Source organism: Xyrauchen texanus, chromosome 6 (assembly GCF_025860055.1).
Source record: "Xyrauchen texanus isolate HMW12.3.18 chromosome 6, RBS_HiC_50CHRs, whole genome shotgun sequence".
NCBI classification, from domain to species: Eukaryota; Metazoa; Chordata; class Actinopteri; order Cypriniformes; family Catostomidae; genus Xyrauchen; species Xyrauchen texanus.
Window position 1 is genome coordinate 1,497,213 of NC_068281.1, and position 13,501 is coordinate 1,510,713.

At 41.8% G+C, this 13,501-nt stretch overlaps 1 protein-coding gene and 1 pseudogene across 1 annotated transcript; both read left to right on the forward strand.

The window, feature by feature from the left end:
• The first annotated feature begins 204 nt into the window (after window positions 1-204).
• On the forward strand, window positions 205-4,619 carry LOC127645784 (GTPase IMAP family member 9-like). Its single transcript, XM_052129461.1, has 2 exons — window positions 205-356; window positions 2,976-4,619. Exons 1-2 carry the CDS (start codon window positions 344-346, stop codon window positions 4,412-4,414), a joined length of 1,452 nt encoding a protein of 483 aa, XP_051985421.1. The 5' UTR covers window positions 205-343; the 3' UTR covers window positions 4,415-4,619.
• A 286-nt stretch (window positions 4,620-4,905) lies between these two features.
• Window positions 4,906-12,708, forward strand: LOC127645766 (uncharacterized; annotated as a pseudogene).
• Window positions 12,709-13,501: the final 793 nt, after the last annotated feature.

Genomic DNA, 13,501 nt, shown 5'->3' on the forward strand with positions numbered 1-13,501 from the left:
TGTCACAATCTATCAGACATCTAAAAAGAAAAAGACACATTTTATGCTTTGTAATGGACGAGTGATATTTGATAGTGTTTATTCAATATTTTATAGGCATTTTTGTGTTTTTAATGTTTTGTTGTGCACATGATGTCATCATTAGTGGCCATGATAATAATTGAATACACCCGATATGTGTTCACATGAAAAAACTCTTATGTGACGCACACAATTAATTGCTTTCCAGAGTTATAAGAAAAGTTTCGTTTCTTTGAAAGTCCTGCCCCTTCTGTGAACCTTCCCAAAACTAATATCCCCAGAACTGTTGCTTCATATCGGACTGAGAAACTAACTGGAGAACATGTCGAACGAAGGTAAATTGGGGATCATTTACTGTTATAAGATTTATTTATTTTTAAACTGAGCATTTTAATTCAATATTGTTCTATATATTTTACTCACACAGTTTGTTGTTTGAAAAAAGTCTCGACAGAGAACTTTATTTATGCGTAATTTGTACCCAGAGGGGTTAGAAACGATTAAATCGTCCATCTTGAACATTATATTTCTTGAGTGTGATTGCGACACATTATTCTGCTTTCTGGCTGATCCTAAACTTCAGCAGGAGAGGTTCCCCTAACGTTAGCTTATGGTTCCCATTAGGTTATTTTTTGACCAACGATTCCAGACGAATCCCAAATCCGATTTTATTTTATAACCATAAACTTTAACGTTCCCAGAATATTGCAAGGAGGTTTTTGTGTTACAATCTAATAAGAACTTATACAGAACGTGCTTTGGCTTTTTATTATTATTTATTATTTTTGCATATTTTACAATATGTTTCATAAACATATTTAAAGTTCTTTTGATTTTGACATGGCGTCTGAAAACGTAATGGTCAAAGACCATCTGAAAAGTCCATAAAGTCCACATTATGCAATAACGTGCTAATACTGTTTTGGGTGTAGGAGGAGACCGTCCGAAAAGTCCACACTTTGTGCTATAACGTGCTAATACTGTGGCAGGTGTGGTAAGGGACCATCTGAATAGTCCACACAATGTACTAAAACGTGCTAATACTGTGGCGGGTGTGGTAAGGGACCATCTGAATAGTCCACACATTGTACTAAAACGTGCTAATACTGTGGCGGGTGTGGTAAGGGACCATCTGAATAGTCCACACAATGTACTAAAACGTGCTAATACTGTGGCGGGTGTGGTAAGGGACCGTCTGAATAGTCCACACAATGTACTAAAACGTGCTAAGTGGCGAGTGTGGTAAGGGACCATCTGAATAGTCCACACATTGTACTAAAACGTGCTAATACTGTGGCAGGTGTGGTAAGGGACCATCTGACTAGTCCACACATTGTACTAAAATGTGCTAATACTGTGGCGGGTGTGGTAAGGGACCGTCTGAAAAGTCCACACAATGTACTAAAACGTGCTAAGTGGCGGGTGTGGTAAGGGACCATCTGAATAGTCCACACATTGTACTAAAACGTGCTAATACTGTGGCGGGTATGGTAAGGGACCGTCTGAAAAGTCCACACAATGTACTAAAAGTGCTACTACTGTGGCAGGTGTGGTAAGGGACCGTCTGAAAAGTCTACACAATGTACTAAAACGTGCTAATACTGTGGCGGGTGTGGTAAGGGACCATCTGAATAGTCCACACATTGTATTAAAACGTGCTAATATTGTGGCGGGTGTGGTAAGGGACCATCTGAATAGTCCACACATTGTACTGAAACGTGCTAATACTGTGGTGGGTGTGGTAAGGGACCGTCTGAAAAGTCCATACAATGTGCTATAACGTGCTAATACTGTGGCGGGTGTGGTAAGGGACTGTCTGTAAAGTCCACACGTTGTGATAAAACATGCTAATACTTCCACACGTTGTGATAAAATATGCTAATACCATGGCGGGTGTGGTATGGGACTGTCTGTTAAGTACAAACGTTGTGCTAAAACATGTTAATACTGTGGCAGGTGTGGTAAGGGACCGTCTGAAAAGTCCACACATCGTGCTATAACATGCTAATACTGTGGTGGGTGTGGTAAGGGACTGTCTGTAAAGTCCACACGTTGTGATAAAACATGCTAATTTTCCACACGTTGTGATAAAACATGCTAATACTGTGGTGGGTGTGGTAAGGAACTGTCCGAAAAGTCCACACTTTGTGCTAAAAGGTGCTAATACTGTGGCAGGTGTGGTAAGGGACCGTCTGAAAAGTCCACACATCGTGATTTAACATGCTAATACTGTGGTGGGTGAGGTAAGGGACCGTCTGAAATGTCCATACATTGCGCTATAACGTGCTAATACTGTGGCGGGTTTGGTTAGGGACCGTCTGAAAAGTCCACACGTTGTGGTAAAACTTGCTAATACTGTGGCGGGTGTGGTAAGGGACCATCCGAAATGTCCACACATTGCGCTATAACGTGCTAATACTGTGGCAGGTGTGGTAAGGGACCGTCTGAAAAGTCTACATATTATGCTAAAACATGTTAATACTGTGGCAGGTGTGGTAAGGGACCATCTGAAATTACTACACATTGTGCTAAAACGTGCTAATACCGTGGCAGGTGTGGTAAGGGACTGTCTGAAATGTCCACAATTTGTGCTAAAACGTGCTAATACTGTGGCGGGTATGGTAAGGGACTGTCTGAAATGTCCACACGTTGTTCTAAAACATGCTAATACTGTGGCGGGTGTGGTAAGGGACTGTCTGTAAAGTACAAACGTTGTTCTAAAACATGCTATTACTGTGGTAGGTGTAAGAGATAAGTGATTAGTGGTCCACACATTGAACACGTTGAAAAAGTTTCTCCCAATAGCAAAGTTAAAGGTTAAAAAGGGGCAATATAAGTGAAGACCATTTACCATTTTTCTTTTTATAAGATTGTAAACATATCAGTATTACTTAGGAATTATTGGAGGCAATTTGCATGATTCTTATTTTGAACTGACAATTACTTTTTCTCAGGAACAGACAGTCACCACGATGTTCGCCAAAGACAGAGGTACCGAAACCCTAAAGGGCAAAATCAGAGTCCAACTCTAAAGATTTGTCCACCTTCTCAAACTTACCCCCCTGGCACGAGTGCACAAGGATCATTTGGTGGTAAACCGTCGACAGCAAACCCGGCACCTAACGAACTGAGACTGGTTCTGCTGGGCAAAACAGGTGCAGGGAAAAGTGCTACAGGAAACACCATCTTGGGAGATGGGCAACGTTTTGATGCTCAGTTGAGCATGAGTTCAGTGACAAAAGAGTGCAAGCGAGAATATGGACAACTGGGAAGACGAAACCTTGCACTTATAGACACTCCCGGCCTGTTTGACACAGATCTAACACAGGAGGAAGTACAACAGGAACTAGTACATTGTCTGACTTTGTGTTCACCCGGTCCTCATGCGTTCCTGCTGGTTATACCAATAGAGCGCTATACGGAGGAGCAGCAACGCACGGTGGACATGATTCTGGAGATGTTTACTGAGGAAATCACCCATCACACCATCATTATATTCTCACATGCTGATAGACTTGGATCGACCTCCATTGAGGACTTCCTATCAAGACAAAACAGAAAGATCCAAGAACTCGTGGAAAAATTTGGGAGGCGTTTCGTGGCCTTTAACAACACATACCCTTCAAACCGAGGTCAGGTCACACAACTCCTGGAGAAGGTGGATGAGTTGCTGGTGCAGAACGAGAACCGACTCTTCACCAGTCCGATTTCACAGGTTGTGTTGGAAGCCCAGAGGATAATAGAGGAGAAAAGTAAAGCCGCCATGATTGAAAAAATGAACAAAATTAAAGTTGATGTACAGAAATTGGCTGATGCTCGTTGGGATATGTTTACTGCAGCTATGAAAGAAGAGAGGCAAGAAACAGAAAGAAAAAGGAAGCGTGTGCAAGGCAGGATTGATCAGATAAAGATGGACATAAAAAAGGAAGAACAGCATGTGAGCCCAATTCAAGCGAGGCTGACGCGGTTCGGAGCCGCTCTGCAGAGGGAGCTGGTGACCCTTCGAGAGCTTGAAGAAAAAGTGATCGAAGAGGAGAGAGAGAGAATGGAAAGAGAACCAATAGAAGAGATGGACATGAAGATGTGGATACAAGAGGAAGTGCAGAGGAGAGAGAGTGAAGTGAAGACTGACACATTTCTCGACACCAAAATGATCTTTATGCTTACCACGTTTTTGCTGGGGATTGGAGCCACATTTGCGCCCGCTCTCTTGGCGTTTCTGTTCCCTGTTGCTCCAGTAGTGGAAGCGGGACTGTCAGCTCAGTATTTATTCAGCTTGCTGGGATTGGGAGTTGCAGAGGGGGGATTAGGAACTCTCAGTTGGACTGCTGTTGGACTCGCTGTGAAAACAGCATCTATAAAGTTGGCATTGACCCGCTGCACAATTCAATAATCCATATTTGATTGAAGTCCATCCATTCATCCATCTTCAACCGCTTATATATGCATGAATATATATATATATACAGTACAACTACATACAGTTTACAATTTGTATCACTGCACTGCAACATGTTTAATCCAGAATCAATCCAATGTTATTGTTAATTCAGCTAATGTATTCTCTAAAATTTTGTCTAATCTTAATAAAAACTACAATTAAACTACATGTGGTTTCCTGCCTCCGTATAAACAGTGTCTATGACGTCACAATATTGTCCATGAACGTCTGTATGTTTTCCTGTGTCACAATCTATCAGACATCTAAAAAGAAAAAGACACATTTTATGCTTTGTAATGGACGAGTGATATTTGATAGTGTTTATTCAATATTTTATAGGCATTTTTGTGTTTTTAATGTTTTGTTGTGCACATGATGTCATCATTAGTGGCCATGATAATAATTGAATACACCCGATATGTCATCACATGAAAAAACTCTTATGTGACGCACACAATTAATTGCTTTCCAGAGTTATAAGAAAAGTTTCGTTTCTTTGAAAGTCCTGCCCCTCTGTGACCCTTCCCAAAACTAACATCCCCAGAACTGTTGCTTCACATCGGACTGAGAAACTAACTGGAGAACATGTCGAACGAAGGTAAATTGGGGATCATTTACTGTTATAAGATTTATTTATTTTTAAACTGAGCATTTTAATTCAATATTGTTCTATATATTTTACTCACACAGTTTGTTGTTTGAAAAAATTCTCGACAGAGAACTTTATTTATGCGTAATTTGTACCCAGAGGGGTTAGAAACGATTAAATCGTCCATCTTGAACATTATATTTCTTGAGTGTGATTGCGACACATTATTCTGCTTTCTGGCTGATCCTAAACTTCAGCAGGAAAGGTTCCCCTAACGTTAGCTTATGGTTTCCATTAGGTTATTTTTTGACCAACGATTCCAAACGAATCCCAAATCCGATTTTATTTTATAACCATAAACTTTAACGTTCCCAGAATATTGCAAGGAGGTTTTTGTGTTACAATCTAATAAGAACTTATACAGAACGTTCTTTGGCTTTTTATTTTTATTTATTATTTATTTATTTATTTTTGCATATTTTACAATATGTTTCATAAACATATTTAAAGTTCTTTTGATTTTGACATGGCGTCTGAAAACGTAATGGTCAAAGACCGTCTGAAAAGTCCATAAAGTCCACATTATGCAATAACATGCTAATACTGTTTTGGGTGTGGTAAGGGACCGTCCGAAAAGTCCACACTTTGTACTAAAATGTGCTAATACTGTGGCGGGTGTGGTAAGGGACCGTCTGAATAGTCCACACAATGTACTAAAACATGCTAATACTGTGGCGGGTGTGGTAAGGGACTGTCTGTAAAGTCCACACGTTGTGATAAAACATGCTAATACTTCCACACGTTGTGATAAAATATGCTAATACTGTGGCGGGTTTGGTATGGGACTGTCTGTAAAGTCCACACGTTGTAATAAAACATGCTAATACTGTGGTGGGTGAGGTAAGGGACCGTCTGAAATGTCCATACATTGCGCTATAACGTGCTAATACTGTGGCGGGTTTGGTAAGGGACCGTCTGAAAAGTCCACACGTTGTGGTAAACTTGCTAATACTGTGGCGGGTTTGGTAATGGACTGTCTGTAAAGTACAAACGTTGTGCTAAAACATGCTAATACTGTGGCAGGTGTAAGAGATAAGTGATTAGTGGTCCACACATTGAACACGTTGAAAAAGTTTCTCCCAATAGCAAAGTTAAAGGTTAAAAAGGGGCAATATAAGTGAAGACCATTTACCATTTTTCTTTTTATAAGATTGTAAACATATCAGTATTACTTAGGAATTATTGGAGGCAATTTGCATGATTCTTATTTTGAACTGACAATTACTTTTTCTCAGGAACAGACAGACACCACGATGTTCGCCAAAGACAGAGGTACCGAAACCCTAAAGGGCAAAATCAGAGTCCAACTCTAAACATTTGTCCACCTTCTCAAACTTACCCCCCTGGCACGAGTGCACAAGGATCATTTGGTGGTAAACCGTTGACAGCAAACCCGGCACCTAACGAACTGAGACTGGTTCTGCTGGGCAAAACAGGTGCAGGGAAAAGTGCTACAGGAAACACCATCTTGGGAGATGGGCAACGTTTTGATGCTCAATTGAGCATGAGCTCAGTGACAAAAGAGTGCCAGCGAGAATATGGACAACTGGGAAGACGAAACCTTGCACTTATAGACACTCCCGGCCTGTTTGACACAGATCTAACACAGGAGGAAGTACAACAGGAACTAGTACATTGTCTGACTTTGTGTTCACCCGGTCCTCATGCGTTCCTGCTGGTTATACCAATAGAGCGCTATACGGAGGAGCAGCAACGCACGGTGGACATGATTCTGGAGATGTTTACTGAGGAAATCACCCGTCATGCCATCATTATATTCTCACATGCTGATAGACTTGGATCGACCTCCATTGAGGACTTCCTATCAAGACAAAACAGAAAGATCCAAGATCTCATGGAAAGATTTGGGAGGCGTTTCGTGGCCTTTAACAACAAAGACCCTTCAAACCGAGGTCAGGTCACACAACTCCTGGAGAAGGTGGATGAGTTGCTGGTGCATAACAAGAACCGACTCTTCACCAATCCGATTTCACAGGTTGTGTTGGAAGCCCAGAGGATAATAGAGGAGAATAGTGAAGTTTTCATGGCTGCAAGAAGGAGGGAAAACTATTTAACGATACAAGAAGGTAAGGGACCATCTGAAATGTCTACACATTGTGCTGAAACCTGCTAATACTGTGGCAGGTGTTGTAAGGGACCGTCCGAAATGTCCACACATTGTGCTAAAACCTGCTAATACTGTGGCGGGTATGGTAAGGGACTGTCTGAAATGTCCACACGTTGTGCTAAAACATGCTAATACTGTGGCGGGTGTGGTAAGGGACCGTCTGAAAAGTCCACACGTTGTACTAAAACTTGCTAATATTGTGGCAGGTGTGGTAAGGGACCATCTGAAAAGTCCACATATTATGCTAAAACGTGCTAATACTGTGGCAGGTGTGGTAAGGGACCGTCTGAAAAGTCCACATATTATGCTAAAACATGTTATAACTGTGACAGGTGTGGTAAGGGACCATCTGAAATTACTACACATTGTGCTAAAACGTGCTAATACTGTGGCGGGTGTGGTAAGGGACTGTCCGAAATGTCCACACGTTGTGCTAAAACGTGCTAATACTGTGGCGGTTGTGGTAAGGGACTGTCTGAAATGTCCACACGTTGTTCTAAAACATGCCAATACTGTGGCGGTGTGGTAAGGGACCGTCTGAAATGTCCACACGTTGTTCTAAAACATGCTAATACTGTGGCGGTTGTGGTAAGGGACCGTCTGAAATGTCCACACGTTGTTCTAAAACATGCCAATACTGTGGCGGGTGTGGTAAGGGACTGTTTGTAATGTCCACACGTTGTGATAAAACGTGCTAATACTGTGGCAGGTGTGGTAAGGGACCGTCTGAAATGTCCACACGTTGTTCTAAAACATGCTAATACTGTGGCGGTTGTGGTAAGGGACCGTCTGAAATGTCCACACGTTGTTCTAAAACATGCTAATACTGTGGCGGTTGTGGTAAGGGACCGTCTGAAATGTCCACACGTTGTTCTAAAACATGCTAATACTGTGGCGGGTATGGTAAGGGACTGTCTGAAATGTCCACACGTTGTTCTAAAACATGCTAATACTGTGGCGGTTGTGATAAGGGACCGTCTGAAATGTCCACACGTTGTTCTAAAACATGCCAATACTGTGGCGGGTGTGGTAAGGGACTGTTTGTAATGTCCACACGTTGTGATAAAACGTGCTAATACTGTGGCAGGTGTGGTAAGGGACCGTCTGAAATGTCCACACGTTGTTCTAAAACATGCTAATACTGTGGCGGTTGTGGTAAGGGACCGTCTGAAATGTCCACACGTTGTTCTAAAACATGCTAATACTGTGGCGGTTGTGGTAAGGGACCGTCTGAAATGTCCACACGTTGTTCTAAAACATGCTAATACTGTGGCGGGTATGGTAAGGGACTGTCTGAAATGTCCACACGTTGTTCTAAAACATGCTAATACTGTGGCGGTTGTGATAAGGGACCGTCTGAAATGTCCACACGTTGTTCTAAAACATGCTAATACTGTGGCGGGTGTGGTAAGGGACCGTCTGAAAAGTCCACACGTTGTACTAAAACTTGCTAATATTGTGGCAGGTGTGGTAAGGGACCATCTGAAAAGTCCACATATTATGCTAAAACGTGCTAATACTGTGGCAGGTGTGGTAAGGGACCGTCTGAAAAGTCCACATATTATGCTAAAACATGTTATAACTGTGACAGGTGTGGTAAGGGACCATCTGAAATTACTACACATTGTGCTAAAACGTGCTAATACTGTGGCGGGTGTGGTAAGGGACTGTCCGAAATGTCCACACGTTGTGCTAAAACGTGCTAATACTGTGGCGGTTGTGGTAAGGGACTGTCTGAAATGTCCACACGTTGTTCTAAAACATGCCAATACTGTGGCGGGTGTGGTAAGGGACCGTCTGAAATGTCCACACGTTGTTCTAAAACATGCTAATACTGTGGCGGTTGTGGTAAGGGACCGTCTGAAATGTCCACACGTTGTTCTAAAACATGCCAATACTGTGGCGGGTGTGGTAAGGGACTGTTTGTAATGTCCACACGTTGTGATAAAACGTGCTAATACTGTGGCAGGTGTGGTAAGGGACCGTCTGAAATGTCCACACGTTGTTCTAAAACATGCTAATACTGTGGCGGTTGTGGTAAGGGACCGTCTGAAATGTCCACACGTTGTTCTAAAACATGCTAATACTGTGGCGGTTGTGGTAAGGGACCGTCTGAAATGTCCACACGTTGTTCTAAAACATGCTAATACTGTGGCGGGTATGGTAAGGGACTGTCTGAAATGTCCACACGTTGTTCTAAAACATGCTAATACTGTGGCGGTTGTGATAAGGGACCGTCTGAAATGTCCACACGTTGTTCTAAAACATGCTAATACTGTGGCGGGTGTGGTAAGGGACTGTCTGTAAAGTACAAACGTTGTGCTAAAACATGCTAATACTGTGGTAGGTGTAAGAGATAAGTGATTAGTGGTCCACACATTGAACACGTTGAAAAAGTTTCTCCCAATAGCAAAGTTAAAGGTTAAAAAGGGGCAATATAAGTGAAGACCATTTACCATTTTTCTTTTTATAAGATTGTAAACATATCAGTATTACTTAGGAATTATTGGAGGCAATTTGCATGATTCTTATTTTGAACTGACAATTACTTTTTTCTCAGGAACAGACAGACACCACGATGTTCGCCAAAGACAGAGGTACCGAAACCCTAAAGGGCAAAATCAGAGTCCAACTCTAAACATTTGTCCACCTTCTCAAACTTACCCCCCTGGCACGAGTGCACAAGGATCATTTGGTGGTAAACCGTCGACAGCAAACCCGGCACCTAACGAACTGAGACTGGTTCTGCTGGGCAAAACAGGTGCAGGGAAAAGTGCTACAGGAAACACCATCTTGGGAGATGGGCAACGTTTTGATGCTCAATTGAGCATGAGCTCAGTGACAAAAGAGTGCAAGCGAGAATATGGAAAACTGGGAAGACGAAACCTTGCACTTATAGACACTCCCGGCCTGTTTGACACAGATCTAACACAGGAGGAAGTACAACAGGAACTAGTACATTGTCTGACTTTGTGTTCACCCGGTCCTCATGCGTTCCTGCTGGTTATACCAATAGAGCGCTATACGGAGGAGCAGCAACGCACGGTGGACATGATTCTGGAGATGTTTACTGAGGAAATCACCCATCACACCATCATTATATTCTCACATGCTGATAGACTTGGATCGACCTCCATTGAGGACTTCCTATCAAAACAAAACAGAAAGATCCAAGATCTCGTGGAAAGATTTGGGAGGCGTTTCGTGGCCTTTAACAACAAAGACCCTTCAAACCGAGGTCAGGTCACACAACTCCTGGAGAAGGTGGATGAGTTGCTGGTGCATAACAAGAACCGACTCTTCACCAATCCGATTTCACAGGTTGTGTTGGAAGCCCAGAGGATAATAGAGGAGAATAGTGAAGTTTTCATGGCTGCAAGAAGGAGGGAAAACTATTTAACGATACAAGAAGGTAAGGGACCATCTGAAATGTCTACACATTGTGCTGAAACCTGCTAATACTGTGGCAGGTGTTGTAAGGGACCGTCCGAAATGTCCACACATTGTGCTAAAACCTGCTAATACTGTGGCGGGTATGGTAAGGGACTGTCTGAAATGTCCACACGTTGTGCTAAAACATGCTAATACTGTGGCGGGTGTGGTAAGGGACCGTCTGAAATGTCCACACATTGTGCTAAAACATGCTAATACTGTGGCAGGTGTGGTAAGGGACCATCTGAAAAGTCCACATATTATGCTAAAACGTGCTAATACTGTGGCAGGTGTGGTAAGGGACCGTCTGAAAAGTCCACATATTATGCTAAAACATGTTATAACTGTGACAGGTGTGGTAAGGGACCATCTGAAATTACTACACATTGTGCTAAAACGTGCTAATACTGTGGCGGGTGTGGTAAGGGACTGTCCGAAATGTCCACACGTTGTGCTAAAACGTGCTAATACTGTGGCGGTTGTGGTAAGGGACTGTCTGAAATGTCCACACGTTGTTCTAAAACATGCTAATACTGTGGCGGGTGTGGTAAGGGACCGTCTGAAATGTCCACACATTGTGCTAAAACCTGCTAATACTGTGGCGGTTGTGATAAGGGACCGTCTGAAATGTCCACACGTTGTTCTAAAACATGCTAATACTGTGGCGGGTGTGGTAAGGGACTGTCTGTAAAGTACAAACGTTGTGCTAAAACATGCTAATACTGTGGCAGGTGTAAGAGATAAGTGATTAGTGGTCCACACATTGAACACGTTGAAAAAGTTTCTCCCAATAGCAAAGTTAAAGGTTAAAAAGGGGCAATATAAGTGAAGACCATTTACCATTTTTCTTTTTATAAGATTGTAAACATATCAGTATTACTTAGGAATTATTGGAGGCAATTTGCATGATTCTTATTTTGAACTGACAATTACTTTTTCTCAGGAACAGACAGACACCACGATGTTCGCCAAAGACAGAGGCACCGAAACCCTAAAGGGCAAAATCAGAGTCCAACTCTAAACATTTGTCCACCTTCTCAAACTTACCCCCCTGGCACGAGTGCACAAGGATCATTTGGTGGTAAACCGTCGACAGCAAACCCGGCACCTAACGAACTGAGACTGGTTCTGCTGGGCAAAACAGGTGCAGGGAAAAGTGCTACAGGAAACACCATCTTGGGAGATGGGCAACGTTTTGATGCTCAATTGAGCATGAGCTCAGTGACAAAAGTGTGCAAGCGAGAATATGGACAACTGGGAAGACGAAACCTTGCACTTATAGACACTCCCGGCCTGTTTGACACAGATCTAACACAGGAGGAAGTACAACAGGAACTAGTACATTGTCTGACTTTGTGTTCACCCGGTCCTCATGCGTTCCTGCTGGTTATACCAATAGAGCGCTATACGGAGGAGCAGCAACGCACGGTGGACATGATTCTGGAGATGTTTACTGAGGAAATCACCCATCACACCATCATTATATTCTCACATGCTGATAGACTTGGATCGACCTCCATTGAGGACTTCCTATCAAAACAAAACAGAAAGATCCAAGATCTCGTGGAAAGATTTGGGAGGCGTTTCGTGGCCTTTAACAACAAAGACCCTTCAAACCGAGGTCAGGTCACACAACTCCTGGAGAAGGTGGATGAGTTGCTGGTGTAGAACGGGAACCGACTCTTCACCAATCCGATGTTACAGGCTGTGCTGAAGGCCCAGAGGATAATAGAGGAGAATAGAGAAGTTTTCATGGCTGCAAGAAGGAGGGAAAACAATTTACCGATACAAGAAGGAGGAGTAGGAGAGGCTGAGATGAGAATAGATCACGATTCATATTACTACAAAATATTGATTGTGCTTACCATCTTTTTGTTGGGGCTTGGAGGTGGATTAGTGGCCTCATATGTGTCCAAACTGGCGGTAGATTTTCTATTGAAATTGCTGAGCACAGGAGCTGCACAGGCGACATTTGCAGCCGCCATGCATGCTGCATCAGTAAAGCTGGCAATGTTTACCCGCTGCACTATTCAGTAACCATGTTTGGTTACCTCAAGATGTATTTAGTGACCATGTTTAGAGATCCAAGCAGCAGATTCTCCAATTGGTTTTGAAAACATTCATTTATTGGATCGAAACATTCTTCAATAAAGAGCATTAAACCAAACCAACCAGCTCTGAGATGAATCACAACATTAAAAAAAGAACAATCTGTTCTGTCCTGTGAATCATTAAATGTGTGTGAATCTAGAAATAACAATATTTTCAATTATTTTCTGATTTTTAATTGTGTTACATACACTGAGCAAATTAAGAAAATAATGATTGTTAGAGACTTGCAGATCTCTGTGTTTAATCTTCTCATGTTTGACCTTACAATAATATATAATGCATTTACTGCTAATTATATTTGTATCATTATTGTAAAAATAATTACAGTAACGTGCACATAATGCAATGTGGTGTGTTTTAAAAATATGGCAAATATTATTCATTAAAATCAATTGTATTCATCTTTTAAAATCAATAAAATGTTTTTTGTAAGAACTTCGGGTCATTTCTGTCTTTTTCATTTTTGTTTTTTTCAATAATTTTGTGTTAATGCCAATATTTATAATACATTTATAATACATTTATAATACATTTATAATACATCTATGACACACCGTGTACACACAATAGTTACACTCAGGACCTTCAGGACAAAAATTTCCCATTTAAACTATAATATTTGAACCCAGTGCCATTAAAGCATAAAATGATGAATTATGTAATATTCTCCTTTCATTCTGGGGTCCTGTCTTCAAAATTTAAATGTTTAATATTTTCC